At 35.5% G+C, this 22,817-nt stretch overlaps 1 protein-coding gene across 11 annotated transcripts in view; it reads left to right on the top strand.

The window, feature by feature from the left end:
• LOC308189046 (cadherin-7) overlaps positions 1-22,817 on the top strand; it is a 92,173-nt gene that overhangs the window by 51,767 nt on the left and 17,589 nt on the right. For all 11 annotated transcript variants that reach the window (XM_080578668.1, XM_080578662.1, XM_080578670.1 and 8 more), the window contains 4 exons: positions 3,032-3,199; positions 4,850-5,037; positions 15,658-15,911; positions 20,334-20,470. In XM_080578668.1, coding sequence (XP_080434794.1) covers positions 3,032-3,199; positions 4,850-5,037; positions 15,658-15,911; positions 20,334-20,470 — 747 coding nt within the window. The remainder of the gene's footprint in view (positions 1-3,031; positions 3,200-4,849; positions 5,038-15,657; positions 15,912-20,333; positions 20,471-22,817) is intronic.

The following is a 22,817-nucleotide window of genomic DNA, read 5'->3' as shown; positions in this document are numbered from 1 at the left end:
TTTTTTATTTTTTTTTACTGTTTCCTTGAAATTTTGTGAAAAATTATTGTGTATTTTCAGCCACAGGAAAACACAATCTTTAATCCCCCCCCCCCTTTTTTTTTAAATAAAAATTGCCCATTTAACTGTATATTTTGTTCAGATTTGGGTCCCCCACAATGAGAAGGATATTGAGTTGGTCTTGTATGTGCAAAGAAGAGCAACAAAGCTGGTGAAGGAACTAGACAACAAGACTTATGGAAAGCAACTTGGGGAATTTTAACCTCATGAAGTTCAACAAAGGCAAAGAGCAAGGTCCATCTGTGCCGGAGAAATCCTAAGCACAAATACAGGCTGGGTGGACAATGGATTGACAGCAGACCTGAGGAGAAGGACCTGGGGGTATTGGTTGACGAGAAATTCAGAAAGGAGCTGGAAAGGTGCACTTGCAGTCCAGAAAGCCAACCATATCCTGGGCTGCATCAAAAGCTGTGTGGCCAGCAGTTCAAGGGAAGTGATTCTTCCCCTCTGCTCTGCTCTCATGAGACCCCACCTGGAGTATGGCATTCAGCTCTGGGGCCCCTAGCACAAGAAGGACATGGATGTATTCGAACGAGTTCAGAGGAGGTCCATGAAGATGATCAAAGGACTGGAACACCTCTCCTATGAAGACAGGTTGAGAGAGCTGGGGTTCTTCAGCCTGGAGAAGACAGGGCTCCAGGGAGACGTTATAGTGGCCTTCCAGTACCTAAAGGGGGCCTACAGGAAACCAGAAGGACTCTTTGTCAGGGGGTGTAGTGATACAAGAAGGGGTAATTTTTAACTAAAAAAAGGGTAGATTTAGATTAGGACTTAGGAAGATATTCTTGACTCTGAGGGTGATGAGGCACTGGGACATGTTGCCCATAGAAGTTGTAGATGCCCAGTCCTTGAAAGTATTTAAGGTCAGGTGCGATGGAGCTTTGAACAACCTGATTCAGTGGTGTCTCTGTCCATGGCAGAGAGCTTGGAATATTTAAGGTTCTTTCCAACCCAAACCACTCTATGACTCTGTGATTCTATGAATTAAGGCTGCTAAGTCTGGAGAAGAGGAGGTTGAGGGGAAACCTCACACTTTCTATAACTACCTGAAAGGAGGTTGCAGCAAGGAGGGTGTTGGCCTCTTTTCTCAGGTGACAAGTGATAGGATGTGAGGAAATGGTATCAGCTTGCACCAGGGGAGGTTCAGATTGGACATTAGGAAGAATTTCTTCAGAGTGAGGTTGGTCAAAGCATTGGAAGGGCCCGTGCAGGGAGTGGCGGAGTGTCCACCCTTGGAGGTTTGGCTTTGTGTTGGGACTCAGTAGGTTGGGCTGATGGTTGGACTTGGTGATCTTGAAGATCTTTTCCAAATTAAATGATTTTACTGTTCTCTAATTCTATGATTCTGTGTATCATTTCACATAGTGGGAAAATACATTTTTAATCTGCTTACTTCAGTTTGGTATTTTAGCGTATGTGGAGAGGAATTATAATCTCCATTTCAGAGATGGACATGCTGGGACAAAAGAGAAACAAACTGTTTACTCTATTTCTCATTTAAAAAAATGTGTTGGGAAACAGACCAGAATCCTATTGTTGTGACCAAAAAGTTACACTCCATTTAACAGCATCTAAACTTGCAGAAATAAGCAGTATAAACATATTCATATTGCAACAAATCTGTCCTCAATATAGCACTTTTTTCCCCAAAAAGATATGATATATAGCATTTTATTTTTGGCTTTCTATGTGTATGTGCAATATATATTGTCACAATGACTGCAAACAGTCCCTGACCAATAATATGGTATTTTTCTGCTAAATCAAAACCTTTAAAGATTGAGACTGGAATGTTTGCATTCTTTTTGATTTTGATGTGATACTGAAATTTCCTGTGTGCCTGATAATTAGCTTCCAAATGACTGTTTAACACTGCTTGACTATTTAAATATGATAGAAAAACAAGCAGTCCAGGAAAAGTATTTTAGAGACAATAAAGTTATGAAATTGTAAGTTAACTGTATTTTTAATATCCTGTAAAAATAGTGCTAGGCAGTCTGTATGTGAAGTAAATGTTTCAGCCCTGAGTTTATTAATGGCAAGTCCTGAATTCAGAAGGGAAGAAAGAAATCAAACTGTAACTAAACATTCAGCAAATATCACATGAAGAGATATGTGCCCCAATGTGCCTCTCCTTTATTTAGATTGTTTATGTTTCCTTTACTGCTGACACTAAGTGCTGCTGGAGTAAGTGGCTGCCTCTCTGGAAATCAGAGTTAGCAGCTGTACTGTGTGCTGAACATGAAATATTCATAAAGTCATCAGGTTTTGAGAAAGAGTATTTATTTTCTGATCTATATCAACAGAACTGAAAGGAGGAAGCATGGAGCTTTCTTTTGGTTTTTATTTCAAATCAAATAATTACAAATTGTATGCAGATATTCAAATGGGTATAACAAAAACTTTATTTCAGATATAACAGTATTTTCTTTAACAAATCAAGGTATCTTAATTACGTTAATGCTTTAGAAGTAGTTATTTTTAAAGCAAATATTTGGTGAAATAAGATAATTGCATATATATGCAGAGTGCGTCATGATATCAATATTTGTAAGAGTTAATGTGCTGAATGATTGTTGGGCATTGTGAAATGAATCTTGAACTTGGAATCTTGAAAACGAGTACAGAATATGCTATTCTTACTAGCTGTAAGAGAGTGGGAAATCAAATACAGGAGATGATATCTTTAAAGGAAGGGAATGTTACCTGAGTAACTTTGCAGTTCAGGGAGAAGATATTCTGAAAACATGGTCATGGATGGCATTACCCAAACAATGTAGCACAAACTGGAAAAAAATATATATATATATGTGGTTTTCGTTGACTACTTAAATTAAGCTTGTAGTATGCCAGTTCAGTTCCTAGTAAAATATTGTTATCATTGGTTTGCTGCTACCTTTTAAAGACAAACTCAGCTTTCACGGCAATATATTTACTTCTGCAACCACTGACATATCTTGTCTTACTGCAGGTGTTATCAAGACTGCCCTTCCAAATATGGATAGAGAAGCCAAGGACCAGTATCTACTAGTTATTCAAGCAAAGGACATGGTTGGGCAAAATGGTGGATTATCAGGAACAACATCTGTAACTGTCACACTGACTGATGTAAATGACAATCCACCCCGCTTTCCACGACGTAAGTTACTTGAATTTTGGAATTATTTCTAAACATTGTTATTTTCTTTATTTATTTCATTATTTCTAAACAAAAAATAAAATTATTCAGCTTCCATGTTAAATACTTTGAGAACCACTGACAGCAACGTATATTACTATCATTATTGTTATTATTGCTACTACTACTAAATTGGAATAATCCTTTTTTTGTTGTTGTTGTTTTTTTTTTTGTTTGTTTGTTTGTTTACCTAATATATTTTAGATCATCTGAACTGAAGTAATATAGAACAGGTGCATTTATTAAAATATTTTACTTCTTCACTACCAATAAAAAGACAAAAAGATACACCTTAACAGATCTTTATCTCTTGCCAGCTGGACTTCAGGATACTTAATTTCTTAACTTGACTGTTAATCTTTCATATTCCTTTGGCACTTCAGCAGGATTTCTCTTGTGCATACAGTGTTTCCTAAGAAGTTAATCACAGAGGAGCTGGAAATTCATCTTGCCTCAGTTTACTTTTTTTGACCAAGGTGGCTCTCATCCCAACCAAATAAAGGAATACACAGTTGTTCTCTCAGACCAGTTTTTAATAACATTCTGTTTGGGATAATTTTACAAAAGTCACATGATCTTATAAAGTCCTTGTAAAGTAACACAAAAATAATGTGATGAATATATTCACTCCAGCTTCACCTCCAACAGTATAAAACAGGCTTCCTACCATTAACTGTTCCAAATAATCATAGGATAACAAGTTATTTTTGAAGGTGAAGATATTATTGGCTACTGACTGCATTCAGATATCCTTTTGACAGCATATATATAATTTTCTACTTGAACGAAAAAGCTGGAATTTTCAAGAGTGCAGATGATGCATTTATTGTCAAAGAAATGAATATCTCTCAGTTTCTAGTCATATTCACATTGTAAACTGCCTTATCAAGATATATGAAGGGATGAAAGACACGGACTCCTGATGGCTCTTGAATAGGAAACCTTTATTGCCATTTTTCTCCACTAATATACTTTCCCTGTAGCTCCATGCGCTGTCCACACGCCTGAATCTGTCATACAATTGGTTAGAGATCCTTGGACACGTGCCTCAAACCAGCCAGCAATTGGCCACTGCGCAAAGCTCATCTTTAATACTGCAGCCAAGTTATTTATCTCAAACTTGCTCAAGTTTTTGTTTATACAGCTTACTTCCTCATTATCTCTAGTTCAGGGATGTGTGAAACAGTGCAAGGCCACCTGCGAATTCCTTCCCCTCAGATATAGATTTGTAAAGTAATGTCTTTATATTAATTTCATTTGACATATTAACTTTTTTTCCCCTTTCGTAGAAAACAAATAAGGAAAACATCTTTTTCATTGGAAAGTTGCATACATTTGCCTCATGACTTACACTTGGGTGTGGAAAGATGTTCATGCATCTTTGTCTTGTAATTCTGGTAGAAAAAAAAAAAAGAATACCCATGGTATTCAAAGTAGAGTCCATCTGTAGAAGGTTCAAACCTTCTATTTAAACTGAAGAATATTTTCTGGTAGTTTGAGCAAGTACTCAGACGCATGAATACAGAAAAATATATATAATAGAATATATACGTATATATTAGCTTACAGTCTCAGAAAACTATGAATTTATTCAATTTCTAAATTTCACAGGATCATATCAATATAATGTCCCAGAGTCTTTACCTGTGGCTTCTGTGGTGGCCAGAATAAAAGCTGCAGATGCAGATGTGGGACCCAATGCTGAAATGGAGTATAAGATTGTAGATGGTGATGGTTTGGGAGTATTCAAAATTTCTGTGGACAAAGACACTCAGGAAGGAATCATCACCATTCAGAAGGTAAGTCTAATTTTTCTTACTGATTCTGCTTGGACCTGGGCAAGATAAGGGCAGGAACTATGAAGGTGATTTTTTTGTTTGTTTGTTTCTAAAACCCTGTTCTGATGTAAGAGTTTCCACTGGTGAATTTCACCATGCATGTGTGTGTACCTGGTTCTGAGCTTTTTAATGCCTTACAGAGAAAATTATTGTGATTTTTTTTTCCCAAGGGTATTTTGTTTTTATTGTTTTGCTTGTTAGTCTGTTTTTAAAGACCCAGAACATACAAGCTTGAAGGAGAATGTCAATTTTACTCTCATTTGTCTTTCAATTAAATAGAAAATGTGAAAAATATATCAGACATTAAAAATGTAAGCTCCAAATCCAAAATATATCTCAAGCTTAACAAATAAATAAAGATCAAATTATCTTTAGACAATCTTGTTCTATCCAGAAAGCACACAATATTAATATTAAAAATATGTATCAGTAAGACTAGCTGTTTTACAAGATAATTTACTATCAAAATATTATTTCAAAAAATAGAGATATTTTTAGAAATATTTTTATTTTAGCTTTCCATACATGCAGTTAAATAACTAGCATTTTAAAACAGAAAAATCAAGTTTATATAAAATATTAAAACTGAGCATTCTTGCCTTGATGCAACACATTTTAAAGAGTATTTTTTTTTCCAAAATAACAGTGGGCTTAAATATTTTGGCAGAAATATTCAATTTTGAGTAGAACAGGAAAACTAACAAACAAAGCCTTAGACAGAAGAACATGATGTCATAAAATTTCATACTCTTAATATGAGAATGTTTGGCATTGACTACACTGAAGCCATGGTCCTAACTGTTCTAAGCTATTAATTATCCTCCAAAATGTGGGACTTAGTATTTTAAGTGTAGCTATGTTCCTGAATTCTGACATATTGTTACAGTTAAATTGATCCTCTAAGTGATTTCTCTTGCCTAGGTACTCTTTAATCTCTGCAAATTTCATGTACCAATTTTCATTATTTTTTCTTCTGGTGCATCAATTTCTTTATAAAGCAATATAAATTTCAGTATCACTTCTCTTTTGAAAGAATTTAATACTGCATGATGTTGCAAAGTAATGGGCTAATTCTCTGATGCCCTGAACACCTGCTGAGAGCTGGTAAGCATCCATAGATGTCAGAGCAAATGTAGGATGTTCAGCATCCTTGAAAGATCAGGCTCTAATACATGTAAAGTAAATCATTTTTTTCAAGGCAAAAGCATTTGTCTGAGACTTCTTGCATACTATGCTAATTTCTGCTTAGCATGTTTGAAATACAAGGGATGAAAAGCCAGTTGACTCTGTTCAACAGCCAAATTAAATGTGGCTCCTTTAGCTCATTCATTTAAGGTTTTTGAGGAAAGATCTGGAAGAACATATGCCCATTCTAGAGAGAGAGAGTGTTTATCAAGTGTCACAGTGAGCAACACTGAATCAGTTGGGGGCTTTAACAGTCTTATTTGGGAGCGTATGAGAATGTTTTAAATTTTATGTTTTTGTAGTCACAGTGTTTGTTCTGGGACTCTCCTGATTCCAGTGAGCCAAATAATTGACATTTATTATTTCTGTCATCATTTCCATTAGGGAGCTGAACTGGATTTTCCAGTAAAGAACATTTGTTTTGAGAAATGCTCTATGAAATGGCTATTGGACTGAACTAAAGAAGTTATCAAATTTTGACCCAATGAAATAACCATTTGCTAATCATTTTTAAACCTAGTGGATACTGCTGTGGACACAAGAATTCTGGTTTTTGTTTGTTTGTTTGTTTGTTTTTTTCCTCTGCACCATTACAATATTTCTCTCTTTTTCCTAAGATTACTAACTACCTTTCCCCTGTTTTACCTAAAAGTGAGTCCCCATACTGAGGGGCACCTCCCAAACCTCTTTGTCCTCTTAGGTCTCCATTGAATTCCAGGGAAATTGATGTCTTGCTCAAGGCTGAAATATTTTCCCTACTAAATCTGCAAATAAAATGGCAGAGACCATTGACTTGGAGGGAAGAAATAAAATGAAGATCCCATGCACAGTAGCTATGAGACAGCTTGTTGTTCTCTGGAGGGCATGCACATGGAAGGCCATTAACAAGTGTACACAGGTTAAATGAGTTTCAACTACAGAGCCTAACCTTATAGGTCACTACGGAGTCAGGCAGAGGTTATCCTTGCATGATGATGTGTGCTTTTCAGTAAGGAATGAGGGAAGAAATTATAGCATGGAAACTGCCTAAACATTTTACTACCTGGCACATGATGTTCTGTACACCTCTGAGTACAATTAGCTCTTTTCTTTTCATGCCCCTAAAGTCAGCTGAGACATTGAGAAACAGCTCAGCCTCTAAATGTGTGCCTATCATTTAAACTCGTGCGTACTTATATGTTCAGATAACACTTCTGCATCCAAATCAAGCAGTAAAATGCCATTGCAAAGACTTGTGAAAAGGTGTGCTTCAGTTCTAAGTGCATATACATACACTTAGTTTTGTGTACTTCTGCTGTAATAGTACATACAAATCAACAGGCCAAACATCCAAATCACTGTCAGTATATCTGGGCAGCTGGAGGCACTACTCCATCCACTTTTGCGCTAGGTTTTGTGGAGAAAGTTGGCACTTGCTTAACAGAGTTCCACACACAAGCTGGGGATATGTTCTGTTCCTAGATAACCTTTCTGAAAAAATTTGAAAAGCTGACTCCCAAACTAGTTAACTTATGTTAAAAATTATGTTTTAACTCATAACAAGAAAAAAAAAGTTTTCTTGAAACAAAAAAAAAAAAAGAGAGAGAGAGAGAAAAGAAGAAAGAAACAAGATTTAGGCATTTGGTGAGAAAAGCCTAATTTTTGTATTCTCCAAGTGAATGGAATATGAAAGAAAATGTCCAAGGATTGGCAAAATAAAAATTCAAACAATGCATTTATATATATAAATAGAGAAAACTGAACAAGTTTGAAAAAGAGATGTAACAAGGATAGTGACAGTAGGATTAATAAAATGTTATAGAAACATAATGTTGTATGTATTTCTCAAGCTTACTTGTCTATAATGTCCTTGACTAATGCATGTTATTGGCATGAAAGTCTGATGAATGAGATGTGAATTGGCTTATTTATTTATTTATTCATGCACGTTTTAACACATTTCTTCTCTGTACTGTAAGAACACAGAGACTTCAAAATACCAGAAGTCAGAAAAATAAAGAAACAAACATGATTTTATCCTAACAGGGATATTCAGTGATATTCATTGATATACGAATTGTATGCTGTTTCATTTATCTATTTTGCATTGTTAAATTCAGACATCAGCTTGGCTTTTGTGGTTTATTCTGGATGGATTTTTCTCTAAACAGATTGAAAGTTGCTCATAATTTTTATAGCCATGGCAAGACTAGAATATGTGTTCTTGAGCTTGCTGATGCTGTTGCTGCATATTGCCTAATGTCAGTATATACAAGCTGCTGGGCTAAATCTTAGTTCAAGGTAATATTTTTACAATAGGCTGATATTCTTATAATAATTTCCTTGAGAATATGAAATCAAACAAAGAATGAATACTTTTTTTTTTTTTCCTGTATTTTTTTCCACTTGGTCTTTGCCCCTCCAAAAAGTAAAGAGAAGAATTGTGCTACCTTATTCATTATGACTAAATAACATGCATGCTGTAGCACTTTATAAAATTTGCTACTCTATGACTCTTCTTACGCTTGAGACACCTTATTTTCCTATGTCCTGGTCAGCATGCTTGAAGATGAATTAAATGAATGAGATGTGAAGCTAATGTGTTGCAGCAAGTTTCCTAAGTTCATTCTAGGAAAATTAAAATAAAATAAAATAAAATAAAATATAAAATAAAATAAAATAAAATAAAATAAAATAAAATAAAATAAAATAAAATAAAATAAAATAAAATAAAATAATAAATGGGACAAGTGTTACCTTTTTTTCATGGTCTTATGGCTTAAATAATAACAAAAGTTTTGACCTGGACAGCATAGATTTTTCATGAGACCAGTGAAGTTAGAATTTCATCTTATGAGAGGAGCTAGTAAAAACAGTATTGAACCATTTATTTGGTTGATGGCACTAAAAAATAAAGTCTAACTTCTACCACAATACATTAACTGAATTCATTAACTGAAAGTGCATGCAAACAAAATATCCAGTATGCATCTAGGAAGGCATATAAAAATATGCAAGCTGTATTTAAGATGTCATGCTCTGTTCCCAACCTAAAATAAGCCAGAAAAAAAACTTTGTTTTTCATAAGCTAGAATAAACAAGAAGTAAATGGGACCCATAAGCAAAGTTCAGTACAGTATTCTCAGCTTCCAGAAAGGGTGGGAAATGGTGGGAAAACTAGTAGGGGTCTTTCCCTGTAACCTACTATGTTCATACTACTTGTTCCCTAGCAGTTTGAAGTCACTGTGGAAATTTTCCTGTTTCTTTTTTTCTACTTTCTCTTTTATTAAATAATAATAATATATAAATAAAAAGTTCTGGTTTGTTAAGTGAAATAAAAGAACGCTTTCCCTTTACTTTTCTCCTGTACAGATCAGATATATCACTTACTCATAGTCAATGGTAGAGTTCTGATGTTGAAAATAGTCGGAGAATTTGGCTATTCTCTAGCCCCAGATTATTTCTTTCTTTTTATGCCTCCACCACATAGGCACAAACTCTCTTTGGTAAATTCTTAAGCAAAGTTCAGTTAGATGTCTAAGTTACTTTTAAGGAGGACTAGTGAAACATCCACCTTAGGTGATATTTTTGGAAAAATTGTCTTGTGCAGCTTTTGAAATGGAATCAGGCATTTATATTCTTTAGAAGTATTTGAAAATTTTATCCTCATTCACACTGTGACTCAGTTTTCCATCTGTAGAGTGGGATCAATTCCTTCCTATGGTTTCATTTGTAATTAACATAGTTATCAATGCTCTGTTAAAAAAGACGCAAACTATTTGCCTACGAGCAGTATCTCATTTGACAGTGGTGAGGGTGTTTAGAAAAAATGCATGATTCTTCTGCAGATATTGGAGTTAAAAAAAGAAAAAGTGTTGGATTGGTCTCTCTGCAGCAGCAGACTTAGAATTGAAGTAACATTTATGAAAGTGAATGATTAATCAATTAATAGAACAAATTTTGTAGTGTTGCAAATCTACGTGTGTACAATTTCAAAGTGAATTCAGGATTGCTGTTCACAGAATTCTGATCGTAATACACATGAATGGAATTTTGGATTTAATTACTAAGGAAAAGAATACAGAGACCCCATCGTTTGGATTTTCAAAAACACTATTCCTAAAAATATTGCACTGAGAAGAACATCATATAAGTATGGCTTCCACTTTCTTCATAAAGTTGCAGCCTACAGTGAGGCCTCAGTAATAATAATAGCTGAGTGGCAAAAAAATGTAGGATAAAACCTGATAGATAATATGCATCCTCCTAGTTACTTGGTGTTTGAAGTTGTAGTTGTAATTTACAAATAACAAAAAGTGTGCAAGGTATATTTTTATTATATGCATTATATGTAACTTTTTGAAAGGCTATGAGATCTGATTCAAGTTTTTGAAGCCTAGGGAAAAATTTTAGTGGACTCAATTTAAAAAAATAAATATAGATGTAATGTCTGAAGACTCTGTAGAGGGTTGTCATGTCTTACAGTACCAAGTGACCAGCATCAAGATTTTCCACTATACAATTATTGCCCACTTTGTCTTAATTTCCCCCCCCCCAATACACAGCCCTACCACCAATATCATCAAACAATTTGAATGTTATATGGAGAAATGTGAAAATAAGTGTTGCAAACTACTTTCGCATAAAAAAAAAAAAAAAAGAAAAGGCCACTAAGATGGTATTCTAAAACCTGATCTCATTCTAAAAGTAATGTGTAAGCCATTGAGTGAAAAGCTATCTTTCTGTTAGTGTTAACATTTTTTTTTCTTTTCAGCTGGAAAATTTGCTTTCAATTCTATATCAGAGTTTACAATGTAACAACTTGAGCCTTCCATGGTTCCTTTGAGAGATAATGTTCATTTGTACTGCAGTTTTCAATAAAAAAAAAAAAAAACTCAACTGGGCTTAAAAATGGATTTTCACCTCTGTAAGCTACATTATTACAAAGTTACCATACAGTAAAAAATAAACATTACAAAAATAGGCTTCCTGTGAAAGATAACTTCATATCCAGTCTTTGTGATATAGGTGACTTGTTTTGTAATTTCATTCAGACAGGACAAAATTCTCACCCTTTAAAAAAAAATAAAAGAAAAGAAAAGAAAGAAAGAAAAGAAAGTAAACATGAGAGCTCCAAAAGGAGAGAATGATGAATGATCCTGCACAAGATCTAATCAGATAACACTAATACACAGATATTAATGAAGCTGTCAAGCTCTATTCACTGTACTGAAGAACTGAAGTATATATTGTCCTTTTAACCTTCAATGCTTATGCAGTGATTTGTAAACTGTTGACTTGGTATTCTGTTATTGGAATGTGCTTTTGTTATGGCAGGAAATAATGAAGATATGATTCACAGGCCAGTTAAAAAATGCTCACTATATAACAGGCATCAGTGATAATTAGATAAGGAGAGAAAAAAAGGAGATCTTTTCAATTCACTTTTTCAGTCTTCTGTTAGTGTCTGTAGTATGTAATACCTTCATTATGTTTTATATGGAATGTCTAAGCATTTCCTGCAGGTCAAGAACATTTGCATGCTAACCATATTTTAGAGATCTTGTTTATTTTCCCAGATTATATTCTGCGTCAAAACTTGATACTTGTTTACTCACCATAGGATCTAAGGATGTGTATCTTATAGGAAGAGATTGAGGTTGATGACTTTAGCTTTTGTAGTCATTGTCACAGCCAACAGGAAACAGACTCTGCTGCAAAGAACTAAGAAACAAACTATAGTACTGCCTCTTTATAACTCTATACCATTTGATGACGCAACCCCTGCCTTTCTCTCCCTCTTCTAAACACCGTTCCCCACCGTATATATACATACATTAGATTTATGTGGTTTTTGTTTGTTTGTTTGTTTGTGTTCTATGAACAGAGAACCTTATAGCTTTTGTAAACTACTAGCAGCTTTGGGTACCAGAGGATATCTGAGGGAATCCTAGGGCAGGATTCATATTACTGAAAGCAGGTGTTTACATCTTCCAGTTATTGAGACATGCTTTCTACTGCCTGGTGAAAAACAAACATTCATAAGTAGGCCAGCTGACTCCTTCCCTAAAAGAATCTCTCTCCACTCAGAGGAAGCAGCATATATTGATTTTCTCAGATGTATGCAGCTAAGTTAGAGAAGGTGAAACCTGTCCTTAGTAAACAAACCTGTTAAAAATACGCATCTCCACCATCATTAGTTTTCCACCCTTCTCTATGAAGAAAAGCCTTTCTACTGAATGTGTTGTGTATTCCCTACCTGTCTAACACTCCTGTACTGTAGTCAAATAAATGATGATCTCTTTCTATATTAAAGAATGAAATATGATGATCTAAAAGTATGTAAGCTTTGTGGTAAGAATTCACGTGGAAAACAAATGGGTTTATGACTTCTAATTAAAAACAAAGGCTCTAATTTAGTCTTTTTAAAATTAATATGGAAATATGAGAAGGTCTGCAAAATTTTCATTTAAATAATTACTTCACTATTGGTCTTAGACTATAAAAATAAATTTTATATAATTTGCTCTATGCACATTTTCTGTTAATTCAAAATTTTCACAAACTTTTTTTTTTTTTTCCTTAGGATGACTTTGGTGTTGACATTCACATGTCATTAGAAAGTATCTTGTCTGCATCTGCCTTGACTTTCATGTTTGATTAAAAATTGCTGTATCATCCAATTTAAACAGATATTACTAATTAATGAAAACAAAGTGGCCTTCCCTTCTCCACCCTATGCAATTTTAAAGTTAGAAGTGTAATGTGAAAATAAAATTTAAAAAAAAAAAAAAGGAAAGAAAAGAAGCACAGTCTAGTTATATGGTACTATACTGTTGTCTTGGAGTCACAAGACATGATATATGTAGTAAGAATTAAGTGGAAACATCACTATTTGATGCATACTTATTTTGCCTCATAATTTACCATGTATTGGGTACTCCTTAGTTCTGTGTTAACAGAAATTAACACTAATAGTTTATCCTTTTATTCAATAGAAAACATACCCAAGTTTAGAATATTCATGCAGCGGACCACAGCTTCAACTTTTCTATAGTGTAATTCAGTTATACAATGTTACTCTAAGCATCTAGGGCAGATTAAAAATAAATGGCATGTGATAGCACATATCAATTTCAATTGAATAATAAAATAAGCAGAATCAGGAGTACTGTATAATAGAGTACTGTTCTATTTCATTTGAAAACACTAGTTTCTAATGAAAATTAAGTCAACATAGTTTTTTTTTTTTGTCTGCCATGTCAGAGAGGTACAGAAGTCAGCCATATATTTTTGTTCATTGTAACAGAAAATATATAGTTTGATTAAGGCTTTATTATTATTATTATCATTCATCAAATCTCAGTCTTTTGTCTGTGAAGTTCTTCAGGTTTTATCTGTCTTCATTTGTTTTCATTTGTCTTCATTTGTCTTCATATCTTCATTTGTTTAGTTTATATGATGATTCTACTTGAAAGTGAGACGAGTATTAACATATTTGCATTTGGTTTTCTTCTCCTTAACCTTGCCACTTATCTGGTTATATCTGTTGCTTCATTGTTATTACCATACAGTATAATTTCTGAGAAATTTTTCATCATTCTAATATCACAGTACATTTGCATTATGCTTTTAAGGTGCGTTCCATAGCACATATTTTGTACTTTAAATGTAAAACAAAGATAAAGATTCAAAACAATATCAACATTCTTTAGTAATAAACACTGACCAGTTGAATGCAGAGTATTGACCAGTATCCAGACAACCCTTCTTTTACGGCATAACCCTTTTTGGAGAACTATGGATACTAGCTCTCTGATTCAATGCAGGAAGTAAGTGCTTACATATCTTGAGGATCATAAGCATTCCTGTTCAGAAGAGCTTTTTGCTGCCACATAGATATTACAAAAGTTCAGTACCTTTCCAAATGTGATATGTTGCAAATCATTTTTCATTTTAAAATCCAGGCTGTTTACAGATGTATTGTAATGTTGGCTTAATCACTGACTTTAAGATGCTCATTTGGGATTTATTTTACTGTAACTCGATGGACAACTTAGACTCTCACATTAGTAGGTCAACAGATGAGTGTTTCACCCTGCTGCTCCTCTGAGTGAGTACAGGAATGTTTTGTGGATGCTCTCAGATTATTTTGCAGGGCCATTTTGGATACTTATGATTTGCTCAGGATCAAAACTGTTGAAACCCTTTTAAAATCAGTTTTGTACACTGGGAAACATAGTTTGAAAAGACAGTTGAGTAATCAGATTGCAGTTTTAGAAACAGTTGGGTCTGTTGTTCTTGATGATTAAATTTGGAATTGCAAAGAAATAATTAGCCAGGCATTTGGTGCAAGCTGATGGTCTAAGACTATAGAAGTAGGGTAAATGGTTCTAATATTAATATGGTGCTTTCCTTCAATAATTACCTGTGAGGTAAAAAGACTTTTTTCTTCCAAAACATTTTTTTTTAATGTTACTGTTATCCAGATCACAGATATACCATGAGTTCTGGGGGCTATTTTTTTGAATTCTAAAGCAGTATTAATTCCAAAGGGAATTCTAATTTAATCAAAGAAAATTAAAGTGGAAAGAAGATGGAAAAAAAATTGTTTAATGTATAAAACAAATAAATCTCCAGGCTGTATCTAAATACAAAATATTGTCATATAAGCAATGTCATTGGATTGATTGCCATATTTTCCTCCACAAACTTATAAAGAACTTGGGAGTAATAGTTTATAGTGCCAACGTTATGCAAAAACACAACAAAGCAAAACAAAACCATAGTTTCCTGAAAGAGGTGTTTTCACTAGTGAACGTTATATTGATTTCTCATGTCTGGGTAGTATGGCGCATTGCATCTAATATTACCTTAGAAAAATACAAATAAATCAAAAAGAATTCATTTGCAGAAATGAAATAATGAAAGAGAATTTGGTTCCCAAAGATGTCATGCAAAGTTTTGGTATTAACTCAGAGAATTCTTATTTAATTCACAGGGCAGAATTTTCAGAACTATCCTTCCCATTAAATTATTGGGAAATACTCGCTAGGAATAATTATAGTGGAATTAAGAGTATTCTTGAAAATCCCACTCATAATATTCCTACAAAATCAAACATGTTTAGGCAATTATAGATTTTCTTAACAATACTAATACACTGATGAAAAATAACTTTATTATCTTATCACCTTACAGTAGTCTTTTGAGCTATCTCAGATAAGACTGAGCAAGACACTACAAAGCCAGTTTTTTGAGAAAGCCGAAAAAACAGACATCAACTATGCTTTTCCAATCAAAAGTATTGCTTGAATACAAATGGAAAATCTCATTTTATATTCACTGGGTGTTGTAAGTGAGTTTTGCTGCAATATTATTGGGTAATAAAATTTCCAAATAATTTTACCTGTATAGGAGCTGGATTTTGAAGCTAAAACAAGCTATACCCTGAGGATAGAAGCAGCCAATATGCATGTTGACCCTCGCTTCCTGAGTCTTGGACCCTTCAATGACATGACAACAGTGAAGATAATTGTAGAAGATGTTGATGAGCCGCCTGTGTTTACTTCACGTTTGTACTCCATGGTGGTGTCTGAAGCAGCAAAGGTTGGCACTATCATTGGAACTGTAGCAGCCCATGATCCAGATGCCTCAAATAGTCCTGTCAGGTAATTAGAGTCATAGAATCCTCTAGGTTGGAATAGACCTTCAAGATCTCCAAGTCCAACCATCAACCTGACCTACTGAATCCCATCACTAAACCGTATCCCTTAGGGCCATGTCCATGTGTCTTTTAAATACCTCCAGGGATGGGGACTTCACCACTTCCCTGGGCAGCCCCTTCCAATGTTTGATCACCCTCTCCATGAAGGAATTCTTCCTAATATCCAATCCAAACCTACCGTGATGCAATTTGTAAGACTTCTTAATTGTTTATTTATTTATTTATTTTAAGCTGTTTGTTTTGTGATGGGAGATTGTTTGCACTGAAAGCAACTAGGTTTTTTTTGTTTGTTTTTGTTTTTTTCCTTACAGCGGGAGAATGAAATGTTCTAAGAGTTTGCATATTTTAACTTTTATACTCATAAACTGCAGAACCTTTGAAAAAATAATATATTTGCATCTCTGTAAAATAAGTAAGTAAATAAATAAATAAATTAGCAAAGTTAAAATTTCAGGATTACAAAGCAAAAATAATCCTTATTTTATTATACATATTAATTTATTTGTAAATTTAGAAAGAATCCATATCGATAACAAATCTATATCTATATCTATATCCATATCTATAACAATCTATAACAAATTATGTTCTGTTTAATCAATCAGGATGAAAATCTCTTTCTCTCTCCCTCTCTTAATTTTCTGCATGCAGTATGTGCAAGCAAGTAATAGGACTCTTTTACATGGTAAACCAGAACTGATGTCCCACAAAAAAATGTATTGCTACAAACTTTTTATGTGAAAGAAATGGGTAGAACAAGACGTCTTGTGTTTACCAGGATGGTTAAAGGCAAAACTCTTTTGGCTTTTGTAAGTTCTGCTGCAGCCAAATATCTTCCTTTTGAAAGGGAAGAGATATGAACACTAGAGAAACAAAAATTCTCAAGGGCTTCTTCCTTTGTTTTGTGTGAAAAAAAAAATATATATATATATATATAATAATTCTTTCATAATATATTGTGCAAGAACATAAGGAACCTGTAGACAACAGCAACAAAAGAATATATATTGATATTATGTTTGCCTGTATTTAGGGAGAAAAAGTTCAGAGAAAAAGACTCATCACCTAAATTAAAACACTAATTAAAACACTGAGTTACTTGTTAGTTTTGTTATGCAGAATAGTAATATTAATTGCCAAAAACAACAACAACAATAACAACAACAACAAAAACATGCAAAGGGTCTGGAGCCCATGACTTCTGACTCAGGGGAATTCTGAGAACTTAAACATCTTCAGGAGTAGGACAATAATACAGTTAAAAGTTAGTACTAAGTTCCATTTGTTGTTATTGTTCATCTAGAGCATATACATAAAAAAAAAACTTCACAGATACAGAACTCATTTAGATGTCACCTTTTTTGAGATGCTAAATTTTTACATTCATGTATTGAATATGAAATTGTGACTCTACTGTAGCTCTGTAATTTCTGAAGGACCAATTTCAGTTGTAAAAATAAAGCATATGTTTCACTCCTAGAGGTGATACAAGTGTTCTCTCCCCTTTTTTTCATTATATATTTGCAGCAGATTTGAAATAGCTGCTTCCTATCATGTATAAACAAGTCCTAGATGGATTGGTTGGCAGGGATTCACTTGTGAAATTTATCTTTGCTGAGCTCTTTCTTTACAGTGGCAGTGTTTTCTGGCACTGATGTTAGCATCTGGTGTATAATATCTGGTTTAGCAGAACCATTTAGAGTAGGATTAAATCCAGTTCCATAAATTAAGTCTATGCTCTGTATGCTTTTGACTCCTGTGTAAATGTAAGGATGAATTTATTGGCCTTGTTCTGGTTATTTTTTAGAATTTCAGCATCAAAAAATACTATATCACAAGCTTAACAGACATCTAGATTTCTTCGGCTTCAAAGTTGTTTGGTATTTGAGGGAGATGAAAATAAGAAATAGTGAAGGTTTATCTCTATGCTTGTGAACCTGCTATTTATGTTGTCAGGGGTATTGACAGACTATATAATGTAAAGATGTCCTGCATCTGCTGTGATGTACATCGGAGACCAGACACAGAAAAATGGAATGTGTTAAGGAAGATGATAGCATAATACTTTTCATGATCTATTTAAGTTTAAATTATTAATCTATAAATAAGTACTCCATATTCAAAACATTAGATTATATTGATAGATTAAAATTTTTGGTTTGTTACAATTCAGACAATGCTGCAATTGCAAGATCAGACACTCTTAAAGCCATACCTTGACAATACTACATTAAAATAATTAAACAAATCCATAAATAAATAAATCAATAAAAAGAAAATGAGGTTATTTTATATGGAGTGAGAACTATTGGTGTTTGAACTATCTTAAATAAAGGATTTAAAACTCCTGCAGCTCAAAGATTTTCAAGTATTAATGGCCACAAGGAATTAAAGGATTAGAGTGTTTAAAATATTTTTTCAGAATTTCAACATGGATACAATAGTTGCAAATAAAAGTTAAGGAAAACTGCTTGTTTCCTAAGCATAAAAACTACTTTTTCTTCTTTCATTACAGTCTGTTGTCTAATTTACATAACTTGTTCTCTTGCTTTCTCCTTCCTTCCTTCCTTCCTTCCTTCCTTCCTTCCTTCCTTCCTTCCTTCCTTCCTTCCTTCCTTCCTTCCTTCCTTCCTTCCTTCCTTCCTTCCTTCCTTCCTTCCTTCCTTCCTTCCTTCCTTCCTTCCTTCCTTCCTTCCTTCCTTCCTTCCTTCCTTCCTTTCCTCCCTCCCTCCCTCCCTCCTTCCTCCCTTCCTCCCTTCCTCCCTTCCTCCCTTCCTTTTTATTGAATTCTTTTATTGTTTTTGTGCATTCTTTTTCTTTGTCAGCCTCTTTCTCACTTCTCTCTCCCTCTATGTTATTTTTCTTTCCCTTTTTCTCTCTTTCTTACTATATTTTTAAGAAAGGCCTTTGAATTTTCATGTTATGTAGTAACAGTGTTAATAATTAGGAAATGTAAAGGCTGGCCTGATATTGAATCAAAACTACTGAACCTGACATGATTGACCACACAGCAGAGGTGACAGGCATAGTCCCCAGGGGAAGCTTATCAAAACTAAACAAAACAAGGGAGGGAAAAAAAAAAAAAAACCAGAAAAAAAAAAAACTATGGTTGACTTAAAAAGAAAAGAAGAAGAAGAAGAAAAGTGAAAGAGGAAGAATTTAAATCCATGAAAACTCTTACTGTTGTTTTTATGACTCTTTATCCCTTTCTCTTACAGTGAGATAATGCAGTAAAGTAATTCTAAATGCATAACAAGTCTGTGCTCTAGAGATTTTGCCTCCTGGAGGGTTAGATATAATCATAATACAGCAGAGTAGAAGCTAGTATATTACAACATAGAACAAGCAAATAGTGTTGTCATATCATTATGTCTGGGAAGTCCTGTCTTTGCACTATCTTCCATTATTCTTTCCTTCCACATTGTTCAAAGGTTTTGATTAATGCTATATCAATAATCTAATATATCATCAGTGTGACAGTAATTGTAATGATCAAACTTGGTCTGACTCAGACATTTTAATTCATTTTGAGTGTAGGGAAATGCTCTGAAGTACTTGATCTAAATGACACTGCAAGAATCTGACCCAATATTAAGCCGAATGTCAACAATACTATAGTTGTAAATCTAACACTGCCTAATCAACTATCCCTTTCTCTCAAAAGGGATATAAGCAAAATACCCACAGGAAGTCTGACCTTTTCACTTACGCTATTTTCTATTTGCTAAGGAGCTAGTTTCCCTTCCCTAAAACAAGTTTGGAGGCAAAAGATATGCTAAGACAAAGAGTCTAGGGCATAAGCCTGTGTTTGTCAAATGACAGTTAAGCACTGGGAGCTGACGGGATGCATGATGACATGCAATCCCTTGACATACTCTGCGTTATCTTTCTTTTCTTTTCCCTGCCCTGGCAGCTCTGGGTGACTCAGGGGCTCTTTTGCTTCTGACAGAGAACTGTGCTCAGGCTGCCAGCACCCATGGGAGCCATGCCTTACTGGTACAGCCATGCAGCACACTTCCAACTCTTCTTCTCTTTAGCTTGGTCTCAGTAGGATACTATTCCATAAGTAAATGAATGGCTGCATTACAATGGAGAGGGAGATAGAAAAGAGAGGGGAATGCCTATAATCTTGCTTAACAGGTCACTGTGGTAATGGAGCCTGCCACTGTCAGCATAGGTCACTGCCTGTGTGGTCTTGCCTTTGCTTACAGCTTTCCTTCTTTTAACACCCTAGAGAAACTGGACAAAACCAAGTCCAAAATGGGGAAACAATGGAAACACTTTCTCTCTAATGAGAAATCAAAGAAACATTTTTACAAGCTTTAATTGAACATAAATCAAAAGTTTTCATTCATTCTTCACCTAGGTACTCAATAGATCGAAACACAGACCTTGAGAGGTATTTCAATATTGATGCCAACAGTGGAGTCATTACAACTGCCAAGTCTTTGGACAGGGAAACAAATGCGGTTCATAATATCACAGTCTTGGCTATGGAGAGTCGTAAGTAACAATTTAAAGATTTTATTAGTTGTTTATGTATAAAACTTCAGGTTTAGTTGGGATGAGCTGCACCAAGTGAAAATATGACAATGTTTCAAAACATGGCAGATAAAAACAGTTCTTCTTACTCAATGTAAAAGACACCTATGTGATAAAAATGCAGAAATACAACAGATTAAGCATTTACACTTTCTTTTGCCTCACACTTCATGTATTTTTTTAACTTTAGAAAAGCAAGCACAAAAGAAGCTGAAAATGTCAGGAGTCTCAGACTAAATATAATTTAGAGCAAAAATGATATGGAATAGAGGAGAGCAGTTAACTCCTCTTAGTGATGACACTCAGGCTGATTGCTGTTGGTCAGTCACAACACTCTTAAAAAGAATGAAGTAAAGGACATGTGAATACCTATGTTGTTTTACTTTCCTGAATCTCAAGTAAGATGGTAGAGGATATTTTGTACACAGTATCCTTTTCTGGTGTAAGTTGAAAAATGATGAAGAATCAAACTCTTCAAGTACGTACAAGAATGCTGTATGAAAATTTAAACCTAAACTTGTTCAGCTCTGAATACATTCTGTGAAATGTGGTTCTTCAAGAACTGCTCCAACATGGGTTCATACCATGGAGTGCAGGCCATCAGGAGCAGACTGCTTCACCACAGGTCCCCCAAGGGCCACAGTTCCTGCCAGAAAACTGCTTCCTGCCAGAAAACTCCCCCCCCCCCCGCCATAGGCAGGGATGCCACTCACTAAACCAGGTTGCCCAGGGCCCCATCCAACCTGGTCTTGAAAACCTCCAGGGATGGGGCATCCACAACCTCTCTGGCCAACTTGTTCCAGTGCTTCACCACCCTCTGAGTCTACATCTCTAATCTAAATCTCCACTCTTTTAGTTTAAAACCATTCCTCCTTGCCCTATCATTTTCTGATTGAGCAGAGTTGCTCTCCATCTTTTTTTGTAAGACCCCTTTAACTAGTGAAAAGCTGCAATGAAGTCACCCCAGAGCCTTCTCTTCTGTAGGCAGAACAGCCCCAACTCTCTCAGCCTTTCTTCACAGGAGAGGTGCTCCAGCCTTCTGATCATCCTTATGGCCCTCCTCTGGACCTGTTCTAACAGATCAACATCCTCCTTGTGCTGGGGGCTCCAGACTCCAAGTGGGGCTTCAAGAGGGCAGAATAGAGGGGAACAATCACTTCCCTCGACCTGCTGGCTACTCCTCCTCTGTTGATGCAGCCCAGGATGCAGTTGGCCTTCTGGGCTGCAAGCGCACACTGGTGGCCCATGATGAGCATCTACCAGTACCCCCAAGTCCTTCTCTGCAGGGCTGCTCTCAGTGAGCTCTATACTCATGTCCAGGATTGTCCAGACCCAGAACAGCACTTTGCACTTTGACTTGTTGAACCTCAATAGGTTCACGTGGGCCTAATTCTCAAGCTTGTCCAGGTCCCTTTGGATGGCATCCCTTCCTTCTGTTGTATCAACTGCACCACTCAGTTTGGGGTCATCTGCAAACTTGCTGAGGGTGCACTCGATCCCACTGTCTATGTCGTTGATAAAGATATTAAACAGTACCGGTCCCAGGACAGACCCCTGTGCTACACAACTTGTCTCTGGTCTCCACTTGGACATAGAGCCATTGGCCACCACTCTCTGGGAGCAGCCTTCAAACCAATTCCTTATCTACTGAATGGTCCACCCATCAAATCCATATCTTTCCAGTTTGGAGACAAGGATATCATGTGGGACCGTGTCAAAGGCCTTATAGAAGTCCAGGTAGATGACATCAGTAGTTCTTCCTTTGTCAACTGATGCAGTCATTCCATCAAAGAAGGCCACCAGATTGGTCAGGCACAACTTACCTGTGGTGAAGCCATGCTGGCTGTCTCGGTTCACCTCTTTGTCTTGCATGTGCTTTGACATTGCTACCAGGAGGATCTTTTCCACGATCTTGCCAGGCACAGAGGTGAAGCTCACTGGTATGTAGTTCCCCAGGTATTCCGTTCTACCCTTTTAAAACTGGGAGTGATGTTTCTCTTTCTTGAGGGGACTTTGCTTGACTGCCAGGACTTTTCAAATATGATGGAGAGAGTCTTGGCAACTACACCATCCAGTTCCCTCAGGACCCTGGAATGCATGTCATCAGGCTCCATAGACTTGTAGGTGCTCAGTTTCATCAGATGGTCTCAAACTTGCTGTTCACTTACAGTGGGTGGGACTTTGCTCCCGCAGCCTCCATCTACGGGTGCAAGGAACCAAAATACTTGGCAAGCCTGACTGGCAGTGAAGACTGAGGCAAAGAAGTTGTTGAGTACCTCTGCCTTCTCCATGTCTGTTGTTACCAGTT

The sequence above is a fragment of the Anser brachyrhynchus genome, assembly GCF_964034855.1.
Source record: "Anser brachyrhynchus genome assembly, chromosome: 2".
NCBI lineage: Eukaryota > Metazoa > Chordata > Aves > Anseriformes > Anatidae > Anser > Anser brachyrhynchus.
Note: the sequence above shows the minus strand (reverse complement) of the source record. Positions and strands in the feature narration are given on the sequence as shown.